Here is an 18,633-nt window from a genome sequence, read left to right on the forward strand (position 1 = left end):
TTTTATGCTTTAGTACGGTAAAAAAAAAAAAAGCGTAACTGCACATTTAAGGACTGTGTTTTTGTATGTATTTTATTTTTAGGGACAAATTTAAGACATGTACAATTGTTTATATGATCGAAATTGTATAGTGCTCTGTTCTGTTGAGTTCTATTTCCTTGTTGTGTCCTAGAAGATGAGTCATAATGGTTGGTTTGATGCATATGCACATGTCTGCAAAAGTTCTGTATTGTAAATACGAGATTGTAATTAAAAAGTGAAAACAAATTGGTCTCAACTGGTTCTCTTTGATTAAACGGCTCTAGGCTTGAGTTGGAACACATGTACATATATATTTAAAAACACTTATTATGAAAGATCTAAGGTGTGTAGTATAATAAATTTCCACGCCAGCATTTAAAAAAAAAAGTTGCCAGCCACCGCCAGCAATTTTGATGAATTTCACTAAAATTTGATGGCCTCCAGTATATTTTGCTGTATGAATATTTGAATATGCAATACACCAAAATAAAGATCAGAGCATCTACTTAAATATAATTTATAGTTTTATTTTAGTTTTATTCTTTCTTTTTTTATTATTTATTATAGATAGGTTTCATAAAAAAAAAAAAAATTTTGAGCAAAAAGGTAAGAAAATCACATTTTTATCAAAAACTACATCTGGATAATATTCAGTACGATTATCAAAGAATAATTCCAGTGAATCGCTTCCATCAACACCTCCAAAGCTTGCACAGACACACCACTTCCTGAATCAACATTTTACTCTGTAACATTATGCAGTTTTCATTTATATGCTATCTTCTGCTGATGATCGTAGTATTTTTCATATGCATCTGTTTACATAAGAGATCACTCATTTCTCTGCCCTGTTCACATGTTTTTGTTCGGGAGGTTTTGTAACTCGTTCAGTAGATGCATAATAGCAAGAGTGTATAACAGTGAAAAAACGGAAAGCCATAAAAACTTGTCTTTGGCAGGGAAGCCTTTTCTTGTAAAAGACGAGATAACTCGTCAATGGCAGGAAAAGATATAATGGAGGAAGGAAGGATGCTCCTTCATGTTAACCATCTGTTTTCTGAATAACAAGTAATAACAAGAGGAGTCAACCTTGTCAAAAAATGTTATTGGTGACCTCTTACCCTGAGGGGTTTCACCCTTGACCTTGGACCACCCAGGCATGTCATGGTCACCTTTGACCTATTAATAATCGCCAGATGTCCAGATGCTATATGGTTTTAGCATATTTAGAATTCCAGTGCTGACCTGTGACCTTATAATTATTTCAGGCTATCAGTATGACATATGGTTTTAGTATATCTGGAATTCTGACACTGACCCATGAGGTAATATAAGGAATGATTGATTTTGAACCTTGACAGGTCAAATTGAAACTTTTCAGGTTTATTTTTGACCTTTTACATTCAGAGACATCTGTTGGCCATATGTGGGTATCCTGCCTCATTCCATCTCATGGTCACTCTATGGTCATGTGAGGGAAGAAGGTATCGGGCAAATCTAATATAGAAAAGACTGAAATATACGAAAAACTGGAACAAAGCAAAACATTTACTATAGTTTAACTAAATGAATAAATATAAATCATCTTAAATTTTTCAAACGGGAACGATGTCCATCTTGCGAATGAAATCTTCACAAAAAAAGTGCTCTTCATACACCAAAAAGGGGTGTGTCACTCAACAGGACAGGGTTGGGGCTGCTTAGAAGCATCAGATAATAGTTTCACATTGGAAGCAACCCCTAATCTTTTACTCAATTTAAAAAGGACAGGTTTTTGTGTGTGCAACACGTGCATCTTTAAACACAGCCGTGTTGTCAGGAATCCCCATTCACGACGCCTTCGGGGTGTGCATACTGTGATGCCTCCTCATAGAAGATGCTAGCACAGGGGCCATTGTTCAAAATACTGCTTCCTCAATGAATCTCATGAGAAATATCAGTGGAAATATAAAATATGTAAAATCTGTAAATATATAAAATATAAAAAAAAGTGTTTGTCATGTAAGAAAAAGGTATCAGCGGATTATAAACACCAGTGTGAAAGTAAGTAAAGGAATAAACATTTTAATTTTAACAGGTAAGCCATAAGGGATATTGTGGGCCCCAACATGCCCAGGTATGTCAAATTGCCCTGTTTTATAGGAGGCTTTACATAGACAAAATGATTTTTATACTGTATATTCTATAAACACAACCCTCATAGAAAACTTTATTATATTTCTTATATCTTATAAATAAATGAAACAAACATGATGTATGATGACAAAACAAAAACTTTCTTTTACGTTAAGCTGAAAACATTTTTAGTGCAGAATTAGAATGATGAAACAAAGATGCAATATTTCATACCTCATACGTTAAATAAAATGTTTACAAAAATGCTTTTAAAGTTGAATCATAAAGAAATCTCACAGACCCTTGCCTTTCCATTGTATGTTTAGCTTAAATATTAGTTTTTAGTTATTTACAAAGGTAACATGAATAATGTTTATATTTATTTTTAAATAATTATGATAGCATTGCAGGTGCCTGTAAGCAGTGAGAACTTGAGTTGATTGATAAACAAGAGTTTGTTGATACACAAGCGATACTCTGTTTTGCCTTTTAATAAAACATTGTACATTTATACCTTTCATAGATTAAATTGTGTGTGTGTGTGTGATATGATTTTATGGTCTGTTAAAATGGTTTATTTCTTTACTTAATTTGATATTGTTTGTTCATCATTAAATTCGGCCGATACCTTCTTCTCTCACATGAGCATGGAATGACTGAAACACACCATGAGATGGAATGAGGCAGGATACCCACATATGGTCTGCAGATGTGGCCGGATGTAAAAGGTCAAAAATAAACCTGAAAAGCCAATCTTCATATTACACCTCCCAGAGGTCATGCGTCAATGATAGAATTCCACATATAATAAAAATGTATGTCATATTGACGGCAGGAGATAATTAAAAGGTCACGGGTCAACGTTGTAATTCCCAGTATCCTAAAGCCATATGGCATATTGACACCAGAAATTATTAACAGGTCAAAGGTGAATGCAACGTGGGTGGTGCAAGTTCAAGGGGTAAAACCCCTCAGGGTAAAAGGTCATTAATCAAAAAATTTGACAGGTAGTCCAGCATAGTAACAACTACTGCAAGTTGATGCAATGATGTATCCATGTATTAAAAAGCCTCATCATAGCAAGTATCCCAGAGTGCACCTCCAATCCTATTGGTCTGCAGTAGAGACCTTCACTCCCGCGGGAGTTCCATTTCATGTAAATTTATTCAATGTACTGGAAAAAATCTATCTAGATTACTGTTTTGTGGGCAGGAACGGGACAAAACATGAATGTCGCAGGCGGGACCAGATAAGACATATTTCTGCGGGAGCCAGCAGGTGCAGGACAGAATTTTGTGGGAGTGGGACTGAAAAATCTATCCGGTGGAGGTCTCTAGTCTGCAGTGCTGCTGAGTGGTTTGCGATTGTAGCTCCATGTAGTCTTGTTTGTTGTTTAAACTGCTAAAATATAACTTATCACCATAATTCTGATATTATCTAATTACCGTATTGTCCCGAATATAAGATGACCCTGATTATAAGACGACCCCCCCGACCTTTCCAGATGTACCTTTTGGAAAAAGGCTTTTTTAAAAACAAAATCTTTCTTTTTATATCTTTTTTATTTTTTTCTATTTGCATTTTTTATTTTTTTTTTTAAAATTATTTACATATTGCATAACTTTCCTATTTTAATTTTTGTTTTGAAAGTATGGTAAATACTGGCAACTGTTAGCTTGTCAATCATGTCACTTCATTTTTCACAAGTTCATCAAACAACTGTGTTAAAGGGATACTCCACCCCAAAATGAAAATTTTATCATTATTCACTTACCCCCATGTCGTTCCAAACCCATAAAAGCTTTGTTCGTCTTCGTAATACAATTTAAGATATTTTGGATAAAAACCGGGAGGCCTGTGACTGTCCCATAGACTGCCAAATAAATAACAGTGTCAAGGTCCAGAAAAGGTATTGGATTAGTAGTGGGAGTACTGTGACTGTCATATGGTGTGCAATATGGGTTATATGAAGGGACGAGAACACTTTTCGTAAGCGAAGAAAATAAAAATAACTTGATTCAACAATTCCTTTGTCAACAGTCTCCTCTGTGTCTCTTCATATCACTGTATGCTGCGTGTGGCGCGGATGATACAGAAGAGCATACGCAGCATACAGTGATATGGAGAGACACAGAGGAGACTGTTGACAAAGGAATTGTTGAATAAAGTTGTTATTTTTGTTTTCTTTGCTTACAAAAAGTGTTACCATCGCGTCATATAACCCAGATTGCACGTCTGATGGCAGATGGAGTATTCTGACGACGACTTTCATACATTTTATGGACCTTGACACTGTTATTTACTCGGCAGTCTATGGGACAGTCACAGGCCTCCCGGTTTTTATCCAAAATATCTTAAATTGTGTTCCGAAGACGAACTAAGCTTTTGGATTGACATGGGGGTAAGTGATTAATGACAAAATTTTCATTTTGGGGTGGAGTATCCCTTTAAGTCAGAATCATTCAGCAATCGTGGTGATTCATGGCTTCTTCTTCTGTTACTGTCACTTGCTCTGCTTGCCACATATATAGTGTAAATATGTATTGCGTTAAGCTGACTGAGATTTGTTATAGCACTTGTATATCATTGCTCTTTTGTTGATTCTGATTGCTTCCATTATCCTCATTTGTAAGTTGCTTTGGATAAAAGTTTTGCTAAATGACTAAATATAAAAATGACTAAATGTAAATACCAGTTTGTAATTAAAAAGTGAAAAACAAATTGGTCTCAACTGGTTCTTTATGATTATAGGCTTGTATGTGCATATTTAAGAACACTTTTATGAAAGAGCTGGGGTTTGTGTATAATAATAGAGGAAGGAAGGAAGGAAGTTCCTTCTTCATGACAATCATATTTTTGCTGATATTTTACTGTTTTTATACAAGGGAAGTCCAGGAACAAAATAAAAGAACTGAACTAATCCTGGGAAGGACAAGACCTGACCCCGAACATATGAAGAACTAGGGCTATATGTACAGACAGGGCCAATAGACTAACAAGACAATTAAGGAAAAAAACTACACCGAAGAAAAAAAACAAGACACTACAAACAGAACAGGGGATATGCAACAGTTTCCAGGTTCAGATTAAGGTTCATACACCTTTTACCCAGTCGATCAAGTACACTCAAAAAGAGCAATTCTAGCCAATGGAGTATTTTACAACTACCGGTAATCAAAACAAACATTTGTAGTCACTATAGACATGCCTTTTTAAGATCTAATTAATACCTGAGAATTACAATTCTAAAAGGTCCTAATATTCACGTTTCGGTTATGATAACATCAAAATTGATATACTATATATATATCCATTCCAGCATGATAAAGATGTCTGTTTATGTTACAATTGGCATGTAATTTCAGTGCATGGTAGAAAACTGTTCCCTGTGAAACAAGTTGAGATAAACCCAGCAGGCTTGGTGTCTTACTGCACCGATAAAGCACCATAACAATAGCACACTATGACAAAAATTTGTGGATAATTTGAATTTATTTATTTATTTATTGATTACTAGAAATTAAAAGATTATTATTGCAGTTATAGGAAGATGAGAAAGTACTGCCACAACAGAATTATTCCAGTTGATGGCATGTCTAAACACATCTACAGTATGTAGAGAATTTGAATTACGTTCATGTAATCTTGCCTAATTCAAGCACTAGTCACAAACTACAGTCTGTAGACATGACAGCTCTTTTTTTAAACCTACATTTGATACATATATTTTCTGTTGTCCTACACTACATCGTTAGAAGAATGGCATCTACGCTAATATTAGTCTGTTTCCCTCTTATTCCAAGGTCAGCGTAGACACCAGATCCAGTCTGTATCCAAGTCAGATGGTCACTGCAGTCACCCGGATCCAGTACGTATCCAGAGGACCTCTACAGCCCTGAATGTCAGCGGAAACCAGGACAACTAGATGAGCCCCAGAGACAATTCCTCTGTAAAGAGCTCGTCTCAAACTGCATGTGGAAAATACCACAGGAACTAGTTGAGGCCTCTGCACAATGTGACTTTGCTGCAGCCTGGAATTGAACTGCTGGTTTCGTCTGGTCAGAGGAGAACTGGCCCCCGACTGAGCCTGGTTTCTCCCAAGGTTTTTTCTCCATTCTGTCACCAATGGAGTTTGGGTTCCTTGCCGCTGTCGCCTCTGGCTTGCTTATTTGGGGACACTTCATTTCCAGCGATATTGTTGACTTGATTGCACAGATACTATTTAAACCATTGGTCATTGGTCATACATACACATAGGCATACAGTATCCACACCTATGCATAACATGTTTCCATATTTTTTTCTAACATCCACCAGGGCGTTTTTTTTTTTTTTGTGTGTGTTATAGTAGATTAATGGAATTAGTTAATGCATTTTCATTGTACTGTTTTATGTTATATGTTATGTTATGTTAAAAATTAAATTAAAAAATAAATAAATAAATAAATAAACCATTGGTCTCAAACTCAATTCCTGGAGGGCCACAGTTCTGCACAGTTTAGCTCCAACCCTAATCAAACACATCTGATCCAGCTAATCAAGGTCTTCAGGGTTACTAGAAACTTCCAAGCAGGTATGATTTGGAGCTGGTTGGAGGTAAACTCTGCAGAGCTGTGGCCCTCCAGGAATTGAGTTTGAGACCACTGATTTATACTGAAAAAAAACTACAGCGAAGAAAAAAAACAAGACACTACAAACAGAACAGGGGATATGCAACAGTTTTCAGGTTCAGATTTATTAAGGTTCATACACCTTTTACCCAGTCGATCAATTACACTCAAAAAGAGCAATTCTAGCCAATGGAGTATTTTACAACTACCGGTAATCAAAACAAACATTTGTAGTCACTACAGACATGCCTTTTTAAGATCTAATTAATACCTGAGAATTACAATTCTAAAAGGTCCTAATATTCACGTTTCGGTTCTGATAACATCAAAATTGGTATATACTATATATATTCATTCCAGCATGATAAAGATGTCTGTTCATGTTACAATTGGCATGTAATTTCAGTGCATGGTAGAAAACTGTTCCCTGTGAAACAAGTTGAGATAAACCCAGCAGGCTTCGTGTCTTACTGCACCGATAAAGCATCATAACAATAGCACACTATGACAAAAATTTGTGGATAATTTGAATTTATTTATTTATTTATTGAATACTAGAAATTAAAAGATTATTATTGCAGTTATAGGAAGATGAGAAAGTACTGCCACAACAGAATTATTCCAGTTGATGGCATGTCCAAACACATCTACAGTATGTAGAGAATTTGAATTACGTTCATGTAATCTTGCCTAATTCAAGCATTAGTCAAGAACTACAGTCTGTAGACATGACAGCTCTTTTTTTAAACCTACATTTGATACATATATTTTCTGTTGTCCTACACTACATCGTTAGAAGATGACAAACTATTTTTCTAATTAATGCTGTAAAAGCGCTATATTAATACACTTGACTACATATTTATGCTTATGTGTTGCATTGCAGATGAATGAGTAATACAAATCAAAATGCTTTTTATTCTAAATGTATTAAATTACCATATTTAAAGATGATTGTATTGTAAAATACCTGGATTAGTGTATTTGAATTGGATACAGATAGAACATTAAAATGACAGTACATAGAAATGTGAAAAACGTATTTGCAAAAATGCAGTTTTTTTTTTTTTATCAAAAAGTTACTTATAAAACAAACAAATTGATCTTAAATGGCTCAGGATTCCCTTTCCTGATTTAAAGGGGTCCTATTGTGCTGTTTTACAAGATCTTGATTTTTTTTGGGGGTGTGCTAGAACAGGCTCTCATACTAGGTTGTCCGAAAAACACATTATTTTTCACATATTTTACATTATTACAACACCTCTCTCCCCAGTCGGGCATGAACTGCTCGAATAGTTCCTGTATCAAATGAAGGCCCGCCTTCTGGAATACGAGATGTGTTGTGTTTGGTTAGCTGGGCCAGTGTGTGCTATGATTGATAGCACTCTGCACCTGGTCGAGAAATGTCCTGCTTCTTATCTTAGCCGTCTGCTGTGAGCTTCAGTGTAAATATTGCGTCAAAATCAAATCAATTTGAGTGCGATTTAAACCCGGATGATTGTAACCACTCTAAGCTCGTCTGTCTTGGGAACACTAGCGTGTCTCCGACATAGTGATAACACTCGTTGCCTTCTCTAGTGCAGCTCAACCAGGTCTCGTCCCATTTTGTCGATCTTTGAGATATCACAAATCCCAGAAAATATGCGTTGTAGTCCAAACGAGTCGTTCATTGTAGTTTTTCAAAAGTGATTTCTGTTAAATAAAATATCTCCTTTTGAAGTGGACTTTGAACTTTGTAACTTTGCAGATCTTTTTTATGCTCAAACAGCAACATTACAGACCAACTAAAGCTGAAAAAGTGAAAAAGCATAATAGCACCCCTTTAAAAACAAACTTTAAGAACATCAACACAGGAATGTAACAGTGAAGAATAGACTGCCTTATAAATTATTCTTTAAAACCGTAATGCATGTCAAGCAGTGCTGTATGCTGTAGGAGCTTTGAGTGGTTCACACTGGCAGCAGGACCAGCTTCTTCCTCATGGCGACTTCTTGGATGGGCATTTGTTTGCTCCTGATTCCCTGACTACTAACCTCATTATTCACACTAATCAGGATGGTCTGGATGTCTGCACCCCTGAAAACATAAAAATGAATAAAAAATTACTTTTTAATAGTACATATAGATTTTGTGCATGTAATCCTTTATAATTTTCTCTACTTTGTCTATTAAAATTATCATAATGAACAAAAAAATATTAAAAAAATGCATGTTACAAACTTACACTGGACAATGCTTCTTTAGATTTCGGCAAAGTGACTGAATGAACCAGGAGCCCTCTTCTGGACTTCTATAAGAAAGGTGACCATCAGTGGTTGACCTGGCAATAAGGAAATCCGTGTCTGCTGGGATTGTGATATCAAAATCACCACCATCCTCCTCCGTCTCTGACTCTCCATCATCTGGAGCATCCGCTTGGACATGCACACGTTGCTGATTTCTTTTTCCACGACATGCTTGTATGAAAAACAGCTTGGGCTTGCTGGCTAGCCTCTGGCAGTTATTGCCATTGAAAGGCTCTCGTATTTCATCAACAGAAATAACAGCACCATCAGTTCCACAGACTCCTTCCTTTATGCCATGGGAGAGGATGCAGCACACAAAGCAGTCTCCATGTACTGTCTTCCCCACGTCCTTCAGGAGATTCTTCATCTCAGCTGCAGTTTTATTTCTGTGCTCCTCCACCTTAAACCCCAGCCAGTTGAACACTTCGGCAAGACACTCTGGGGTTTAAAAGAAAGAATAAGCCAAACAATGCAGCCAAACAAATAATTCTAAATAAATTATATTTATAAACTGAATAAAAATGTTAATTATTTTTAAAACTATTTCTAAAAGTAAAAATAAACCAAGCAAATCCAATCATTTCAATTTTCCTCACACAATGACTAAAAGTAAGTTTAAGGAATATTTCATGACAAAATGAAAATTAGCTGAAAATCTACCCACTTTTAGGCCATCCAAGGTGTACTGTAGATGAGTTTGTTTCTTTGTATCGGAACAGATTTGGAGAAATTAAGCATCATTTCTGCAGTGAATGAGTGTCATCAGAATGTGAGCTGTTGATGAAAAAACAGCTGATAAAAACATCACAACAATCCACACAAATCCAGTCTGTCAATTAACATCTTGTGAAAGCTAAAAGCTGTTTTTAATAAATTAATGTGGTGTTTTTATCAGCTGTTTGAACTCTCATTCCAACGGCACCCATTTACTGCAAAAGATACGCTGGTGCACAAGTGATGTAATGCTAAATTTCTCCAAATCTGTTTCGATGAAGGAACAAACTCATCAATATCTTAGAATGCTTGAGGGTGTGGAAAATATCAACAAACTTTCATTTGTGGATGAACTACTCCTTTAAAGTATCTTATGCTAACTACCTGAATACATCAAAAAATGTTTAAAAAACTAACTTTGGTCCTCATCTGATCCCCTTCTTTCATCCATGGTTGCAAAATCTACATTATTGATGATTACGCAGATACCACGTGGATTTTGTTCTATTTTGTATTGAGAGACCTGAAATTAAAACACATGCGCATCAATGGAACAGAATATGCTTGATTGCCACATTTACAGTAGGCTGAATCTTTCAAATATGAACTTCACCTCCTGCACTGGAGCGGTGTGTGGCATGGCTGGAAAAGCAATAACGGCATGATCCTTTAATTTTGGAAACATTTCCAATATAAAGTCCTGTCTTAAAAGGTCTATGAACTGGCGACATGTTTCCTTGCCCTTTCCCATGAGTTTGTCAAGTAGGTTGATGACTTTCTCCTCTCTTTTTCTAATATCTGAGAGGTTCCTGTAGTCACGTTGAGTAATAAGTTTAGCCTGCTGCACATGCTGCAAGATGATATCGGGTTCTTCAGATAAAGTCTCCAAGAGGAAAGTTTTATTTTGGAGAATTCTGTTAAATGATTCTTTTTCGCCCATAGTTTAAAATCAGCCCTGAAGAACTGGAGAGAAGAAGAAGAGAGAGGTTAGTCTATGCAAGTTAATAATTGTAGTGTACCCAAAGCATCTTCAGTGCAGTAAATAGTTCTTATTCACCTCAAAGCAAAGATGCATGCTATACAACAATATACAAAGCAGTCAATAACATAATAGCAAATAGTACTGACGTGGACTAAGTGAAATAAAAGCTCTGCTCATACATTATTAACACCGTAATACAAACCAGCTAAGTAGCAGCTTGTGCACGCGAGTTTGTAAGCTGTACAAGGCTTGATGTTCATACAAGGGAAATTTCATGTTAACGTACAGCGTTCAGGTGAGCCATAAATTCACTATTATGTTTTAAATCGATTTATTAATAGTTCGATATATTATGGAATACTTACTTGACAATTTACTATTATGTGTTTATGAAGTCAGTATGAAAAAGATCGGTTTACGATTATCTGACGAACCGGATAAAAAAAGGGGCTTATAGAGCAGTTTCTCAACTATTTTTTGATTTCGCTTTCCTTGTATTAATTAGACTACTATGAACATGGAGAAACTGTAGCTGTAGCTAACTTATTTGCACAATTATACATATCGCAGCATATCTAATGTGCAGTAATAGTAGCATATACGCTTTTTGATGTGTTGTTGTTAATAAATACTATGTTACATTTACAATTTTACATGTAAATCACCCACCGTCTTATCAGATGATGTTTTCCCTCGAAAATCGTGTGGCCGCGCCTAGATCAATGAGTGTGGGGTTGCCAGATGTTCAAGGTTGCCAAGTCTTCTGGTGGATCGGCCGCAGTGAATAGTGAATGAAACCGTAATAACCTAACTTTTTTTTGTTTGTTGTTTTTTGAATACTTTATTTAAAGGAATTGTAAACAGTATTTACAACAAAATGTAAATAAAAGTGTAATACACAGCATTTAGCCTACAATAACTCTAAAATGTAAATAAAAGTGTACTATTTATTTATTTTCCCAGCTGTCTAGAAATAAACTTGTGAGCAGTGGACTGTTATGGATTTGGATAGCACTGGTAAGTTTGATCCCTCTTTGCATTAATAAAAGACTGAAAATGGCAAACACTATGTTTGTGTAAAAAGTAGTATTGGCTGCTGGAGAGGGTTTGTAGATATTAAGATATTTATTAATTATTATTTATATTGAGTGTGTGTTTAAAATGAAATTAGCACAATTCCAGCTCAACGAAACTATATTTTTTATTTTTAAAATAGCCTACAATTATCGAAAAAGATCCCATCAGTTTCTTGAAACAAGTTGTGCTTTGCAGTAAATGAAATTATTGTTAGTCTTCTCTTTTGTGGTCTTTTCACGTGTCATTTCACTATTTCTCCCATAGAAGGTCCAAATGAAGTTCGTTCCGCAGTGTATCGAGCTGCTCTAAAGCTTCGCACGTTACAAAAACTATGTCAGAGTGAGTTTTCCCATGTTTATTTTTTACGTAAAATACAGCTGGATGCATTAGCATTATATTATCTCGCTCACCTGCAATTTTCATCTCATAGTGAATCTTTCATTTCAATCTTCAGTGCACCTGGTGTCACTGCAGGATTTGCGTCCAGTTCTAAATACTTTGAGCAGTTCTGGGGAACCAGTGATTAGTCTTGCTCAAGCAGATGTACAGCAGTATCTAGAAGATCTATTCCAGAATATTTCACATGAACTTCCAGATGATGCGGTCCCTGAAGCCACCGATCAAACCACCAGGCTTCTCTTTAAACTGTTTGACAGGTGAAAGATAACTCTGTTGATTCGTCTGTTTTTGTATTTATGCATGTGCACTTTAAACTTTCTGCTTTCTTTCAGAGAGCATACTGGTGTTATTCTGCTCAGGTCGGTGGAGGCCTCGCTGATCGCCCTCTGTGGAGACACTCTCTCAGCTAAACAGAGAGGTCTGTTCCACATTCACTTGATTTCTATCTCCTCTTCAGATTTAATCTATCTTTCAGGATGAAGTAATGTTGCTAGGATCATGGCAGCATTGTTTAGAGTCTGTGTTTGTGTCTTTTGCAGCTCTGTTCCGCCTGGCTGAGAGCTACAATGGGCATCAGGAGAGTGACAGGGGCTCTATGAGTCGAAGTGCACTCAAAATCCTGCTGGAAGACCTCAGCCAGGTGAGAAAAACCATCCAATGAATTAGACCCACTTTTAACAAATACTAGCAAATTTCTAACTAAAAATGGTCTGGTTAAGTTCCAGCAGTTGTTCAGGAAAACCATGTTTTTGGTCAAGCTGAAGCTGCAGTGTGCTCTTGCTTTAATGGGGTATAGTATATATTTTTTTCCAATAACTAATTACTGTTTTTACTGTATTTATGATGAAAATAAATGCAGATTTGGTGAGCATAAGATACTTCTTCTAAAACATGAAACAACTCAATTATACCAACTTTCTAAATGAATTATTAATTTTAGAAAATCTGTCACTCACAAGAGGACCATTCTATTCTGTGGTGCGTGGCAACAAAAAGTTTGAAAATCCCTGATTTAGCAGAATATTTTATTAATTTTCTCTCAGGTAAATAGTGCACGTGTGACTGAAGGGCATTTTATTGGCTGGCTGCAGTCAGAACCCCGGCTGCTGTTATGGCTGTCCACTCTCTACAGGATTTCAGTGAGTGAAGCTGTACAGCACAGAGTCCGCTGCCATGCCTGTAAAGCCTTTCCTATCACTGGCCTCAGGTATACTTTTTCATAGTATTTCCATACATACTTGATGGGGTTTTAAGCTGGTCCATTGGCCCACAGCTGTGTTGTAATATGTATGTTTCATGGTTATTACTGTTAGCTAAAAACTGAAATAATGAATAAAAGAAACATAAATGAGAGAAAAAAAAAATACTGAAAATAAAACTAAAATGAAAACATATAATATTAAATTATATGACATAGAATAATACTGTTACTGTATGTTTGTATTGGGGTTGACATGCATGCTGTCTGGTAGATAATAATGGTGTGACGTGTCCATAGGTATCGCTGTTTGAAATGCCTGAACGTACACCTGTGCCAAAGCTGCTTTCTGACTGAGGGACGCAGCAGGAAACACAAGCCCTCTCATCCTGTACTGGAATATTGCACTCAGGTGTGCAAACAAGCATATGATGTTTTAGATATATTAACTAGGGTTTTTAGTTCAATGCCTTAATGCCTGTGTTTGTTTGTTTATTCATTTAGAAATAGTATAGAATTTGAAATATTAGACATTGAGCAGCTTTTCATTGGGCCAGGATTTTAATAACAACATAAAGTGACGTGACATACCGCCAAGTATGGTGACCCATACTCAGAATTCGTGCTCTGCATCTGTGTGCACCCATCCAAAGTGCACACACACAGCAGTGAACACACACACACCGTGAACACACACCCGGAGCAGTGGGCAGCCATTTATGCTGCGGCGCTAGGGGAGCAGTTGGGGGTTCGGTGCCTTGCTCAAGGGCACCTCAGTCGTGGTATCGCCAGCCCTAGACTCGAACCCACAACCTTAGGGTTAGGAGTCAAGCTCTCTAACCATTAGGCCACAACTTCCCCCATGCTATGGATAAGTGCATCCATAGCAGGATAGAGTGATGTGAACTGTAGGCTGGAATAGGCAAATGAAATAAAATTCATTAAATACAATACAGCAACAAAATGGTTAATATGTGTATTTTATTATTATAATTTCAAGCCATTTGGTTTACTAGGACACAAGAACCATTTGACCATTTACCACACATACAGTAAACCACCATTATGTATTCAAAAGCTATTCTCAGGAAATATGCACATGCTGTGCTATCAATAATTAATTAATTATTTGAAAAATAAAATGACAAAAATAGTAATTGACAATACTTCTACTCTTTTAATGTTATATATATTATGGTTATATACATTATTCTTTGTTCAGCCATCCTGGAAGGAGTCAATGGCGTCTCTGGCCTCTAGTGCTCGACACGCTTTGGTACCTCGACATGCTCGGAGAGAAGCAGAGAGGAAGAGAGCCCTGAGAGCAGGCTCTAATGCAGAGCTGCAATACAGGTGCACATTTTGCGTGTATACCAAGTGTTTTTCATTGATGCAATACAGCATATAGGTGATTTCATGTGTCTATGTGTCTTTGCAGTGCCCCTTCTCCAGCGCTGCAGTCTGTAGCAGATCCAGACATGCATAATGCTCCTGAAATAAGTCTGACTGCCACCCCTGCTGCGGTTCCAGTAGAGTCTAAAGGCCTGCAAACAGAGGAGACAGAGATTCCTCAGGTTACTTACCAGCAACATTTCACGTTATAGACTGCAACAAGGGGTTCCTAGAAGTAAAATTCACTCTATAGATTATCATAATGATACATAATAAATAATGCCCCAGTGTTTATTTATTTTTTACCTTTATGGTGTTATAGAGAGAAACAGCTATTCTCCAAAAAGACCTCAGTGTTACTCAGAAGGCCATGAGGGATCTGCAGAGAGATAAATGGTGGGCCCAAAATTTTTTATTTTTTTTTGTATTAAAAAAAGGAGTCTTGTGTACCATGTTTTTGTAATTGTATTTTTGTATTGGGCCTCAGTGTGTTTGTGATGTTATGATCAGGCTCCTGGAGAAAGAGTTTCAAGTGTGGAGAGTTGCAGCACAGTCAGAACATGATTCACTGGAGGACACATGTACTGAGCTGAAGACCATGATGGAGGCACTGAACCAACATAATCAGCATCTGGAAGAAGAAGTGGACAGAGTCAGACATGTAAGTGGGGTCAGTCCAAAAATATCTGGGACTAAAACTAAGATATTTCCATCAGATTTAACATGAACTAATGTTATGTAATGCGTATTTGTCAGTTATACATAAAGAAACAAATAAGATACAGGTAAGATTTCGGTAACTGTACTAATAAACTGAATGTGTTTTAAATATATTTAGAACACATTCAGTTTATGTACAATAACCGGGTTTAATATATTTATAATCAATAGGCTAGGCTAACCTCCAATTTGTTTCAATCTCATTTCCCATTTTAACTAATTACATATTGCTTGTTCCACAGATATATTCCATATTTTATGTTAACCATTTTTAACTGAATACATTCATGCACATTTATGCTGAATTTATTTATAATTTTGTAATATAAATGGATGTTTAAAAATATCCATTTTAATTTAATAATCTAATAAATGTAAACAGGTAATAATAAACTATGCCATATTCATTTAAATATGACATATATAACATTACGTTTATTGGTTTATGTTAAAGCTGTTATCCAAATAGATTGAATTTTAAAGCAGATTCAAGAGATGACAAGTAACATATAACAGGTTCTTAAATAGTTATTTTTTTCCCCACTGTCACAGATGTTGTGTGTGAGAGACAGAGATCAGCTCAGAATTGACATTCATTCCCATTCAGACCTTCAACCAGAACATGATGATAGCATTAGTGAAAAGGACTGGACTCATCCTGGGTGTTTAAAACCTCAAGACAGCTCCAGTGAAGAAGAGCAGGTTCAGGAGGGGAGAGAAGCATATCAGGAAGGAAGAATAGAAGTGGATGAGGAGACTCTTTATGATGTATCAGAAAACATCTTCACAAATCTGGATGATACAGAAGAGGATGTCCGTACAGCTTCAGAGCGGCAAGAGGAAGTTGAGGAGGAGGAGCTACAGGAGGAGCTACCCCATAAAACACAAAATCTTTCTTTACTTCATCGATCCATGTCTGATTTAGCTCTGGAAGAGCACCCGGACTCAGATGACTCAGAGATGGATGAGGAAGAGGAACTTTGTGAGCTTGTACAGCGACTTCGAAATGAGCTTTCTCTATATACAGCCACAGGTTTGTGCCTTCATTTTTATAATACTTTGTAGCATTGTCTATAATTAGTTACACATCCAAAATTCAATTCAATTCAATTCAAGTTTATTTGTAAAGCGCTTTTTACGATACAGATCATTGCAAAGCAACTTTACAGAAAATTAAGTTTCTACAATATTTAGTAGTAGCTTATCAGTGGTGACTGTCAGTTTATGTGTATACGGTAGAAATGTTCAGAAAAATCAATAAAAGACGTAAACAAACAGACGATTAACACTATTAACAGCAATTATGCAATCAAACTTAGAGCAAAATGCAGCAAATGTTTTTAAGATTTGTTAATAAATTCTTTGAAATATTCAGTAATAATAATATAAAATAAATATGTATTTTTGTGGCCAATTTCTGTCTTCTCTCCATCAGGGTCGGTCAGTCTGCAGAAAGAAAAGCTAATGTCGGCAGCAGAGGGAGTGAGAGATTCTGTTTCTCATCTTGTCACTTCTGTGAGAACCACCAGTTTGGCATGATGGCAGCCAAAAGAACTTTCCCTTACCTGCAAACAATGCAAGCCAATTTCCATCTCTCATTTCATCACAAAGTTAACCATAACAGCAGATGCTCACAGTGGACTGATGGTTGACAATTCACAATTTAATGAAATCTAAAAATAATTAGGCTCCAAGGTTTATTTCACTATTTATATAAAATGAGGCGTTGGTTAATATTAGAGAGGCACTGATACTTACATTCAGATGATACAGAAAAGGCAATGATTATATTCTTGTTACTATGAAAATATTTGAATTGAATTGGTCAGTTGTGACATTCCATGGTCAGATTATTTGCTGTTCAGGACAAGAGTGCCTTTGCTTTGATTTAGGTATTTCTGGGTTTATTTTGAGACAACGACCAGGTGACCCTTAATTATAGCCCATACCAATAACTTACCAATATTATAGGCCATTGCAATTTTGTCTAAAAATATCAAATCACAGTAAAACTAAGGAAAAAGCCACAACATATAGCAAAACATATATAGGCCTACTGTTTGATTAGATTATTCTTGACAAAAATATAAATACTAAGAGAACAGAACTATAATCTATAGATTATAGGTAAATGAGAAGTTGTTATTTAAGAAAGTTTCTGAAACAAAATTATATAGAATACACATACTACATCTATGAACATTTGTAGCCCTGAGATAAGCAGAAAAAAAAAATATTCAGCATTTTACGTGCATCTTAATTGAAAGACATGATGTAGGGAAAACTAATATAAGCAGAAGTTAATATTGGACACTGATACCATTACCATTAAATTTAGAAAATCTAATATTGAGCAATTAATGATATCGTTCATATAGTTAATGTGATTTTATAGCAAATTTATATGCTTTTTTTATTGATTTTGTTTAATACTAGACATCTCGGATGTTATTTTATAACAGTCTGTTGGACAATAAATAAACATTAATATCTTATTATGGGTTCTGAAAAAAAATTGAATATGAAGTGTTTTTAAATTTCAGTGTGAATGCAAAGTCTGAACTGAACGTACTGAACGTACTAAAAGGAAGAATTCTGAACTGATGATGTGTTTCATGTCAAAAAAAAAAAAAAAGATCTCAAAGTTTACATTTTTTGTCAAGTTCTTTATTATCATTATTTGTAGTTTTGGCAATGTTTCCATGGGAACATGAGATGGCTATAAACGGGCTCAGGGTTTAGAAGATGAGTTCAAAAACCTGATGGTGTAGATCAATGATGGTATAGAAAAACACCCTCTTTCTGCTCTTATTCCAGTGGCATAGCACCAAACTCTCTCTACCGAAACAGCCCCATTCTATTAATAATATCATTTTAATATCACAAGTGCCTCAATTATGCTGTCCCACACAGATGACAATGACATTTTCATTTTAAGAAGCTGAGATTTTCATAGAAACATTCATTTTAAGTAATCAGAAGCTTATTATAATGTCAAACATAGATGGCCGAGCATATAAAAGACTGCCTTATTAATAATCAGCTAGCTTGAGATCGATTTCATTGTTAGTCTCAGTTGAGAATTCTTTACCAAACCGTAGGGTTTGTGCAACATTTCCC

At 35.8% G+C, this 18,633-nt stretch overlaps 2 protein-coding genes across 2 annotated transcripts; one reads left to right on the plus strand and one right to left on the minus strand.

The window, feature by feature from the left end:
* Nucleotides 1-8,460: 8,460 nt before the first annotated feature.
* Nucleotides 8,461-11,515, minus strand: LOC109047269 (caspase-8-like). The gene is made up of 5 exons (XM_019064970.2): nucleotides 11,397-11,515; nucleotides 10,359-10,708; nucleotides 10,163-10,268; nucleotides 8,971-9,469; nucleotides 8,461-8,822 (listed from the first exon to the last, which is right to left on the minus strand). The coding sequence occupies exons 2-5, from the start codon at nucleotides 10,683-10,685 to the stop codon at nucleotides 8,696-8,698; spliced, it is 1,059 nt and encodes a 352-aa protein (XP_018920515.1). The 5' UTR covers nucleotides 10,686-10,708; nucleotides 11,397-11,515; the 3' UTR covers nucleotides 8,461-8,695.
* Nucleotides 11,516-11,725: 210 nt separating this feature from the next.
* On the plus strand, nucleotides 11,726-18,159 carry LOC109047270 (dystrotelin-like). Its single transcript, XM_042725228.1, has 14 exons — nucleotides 11,726-11,744; nucleotides 12,069-12,143; nucleotides 12,259-12,460; nucleotides 12,536-12,621; nucleotides 12,743-12,841; nucleotides 12,920-12,993; nucleotides 13,247-13,410; nucleotides 13,702-13,813; nucleotides 14,624-14,754; nucleotides 14,840-14,975; nucleotides 15,116-15,189; nucleotides 15,304-15,454; nucleotides 16,066-16,561; nucleotides 16,949-18,159. Exons 1-14 carry the CDS (start codon nucleotides 11,726-11,728, stop codon nucleotides 17,050-17,052), a joined length of 1,923 nt encoding a protein of 640 aa, XP_042581162.1. The 3' UTR covers nucleotides 17,053-18,159.
* The last annotated feature ends 474 nt before the right edge of the window (nucleotides 18,160-18,633 follow it).

The sequence above is a fragment of the Cyprinus carpio genome, chromosome B6 (assembly GCF_018340385.1).
Source record: "Cyprinus carpio isolate SPL01 chromosome B6, ASM1834038v1, whole genome shotgun sequence".
Lineage (NCBI taxonomy): Eukaryota > Metazoa > Chordata > Actinopteri > Cypriniformes > Cyprinidae > Cyprinus > Cyprinus carpio.

What these genes read in the sequence shown, in the direction of transcription:
- LOC109047270 (XM_042725228.1), top strand. An exon ending in CCTGCTGGAAGACCTCAGCC is followed by an intron (nt 12,842 to 12,919) that starts AGGTGAGAAAAA and finishes AATGGTCTGGTT; the next exon opens with AAGTTCCAGCAGTTGTTCAG. An exon ending in AATGCAGAGCTGCAATACAG is followed by an intron (nt 14,755 to 14,839) that starts GTGCACATTTTG and finishes GTGTCTTTGCAG; the next exon opens with TGCCCCTTCTCCAGCGCTGC.
- LOC109047269 (XM_019064970.2), bottom strand. Translation starts at nt 10,685, where the DNA reads ATGGGCGAAAAAGAATCATTTAACAGAATTCTCCAAAATAAAACTTTC. An exon ending in ACACCGCTCCAGTGCAGGAG is followed by an intron (nt 10,269 to 10,358) that starts GTGAAGTTCATA and finishes TTTTAATTTCAG; the next exon opens with GTCTCTCAATACAAAATAGA. An exon ending in GGGATCAGATGAGGACCAAA is followed by an intron (nt 9,470 to 10,162) that starts GTTAGTTTTTTA and finishes TTTAAACCCCAG; the next exon opens with AGTGTCTTGCCGAAGTGTTC.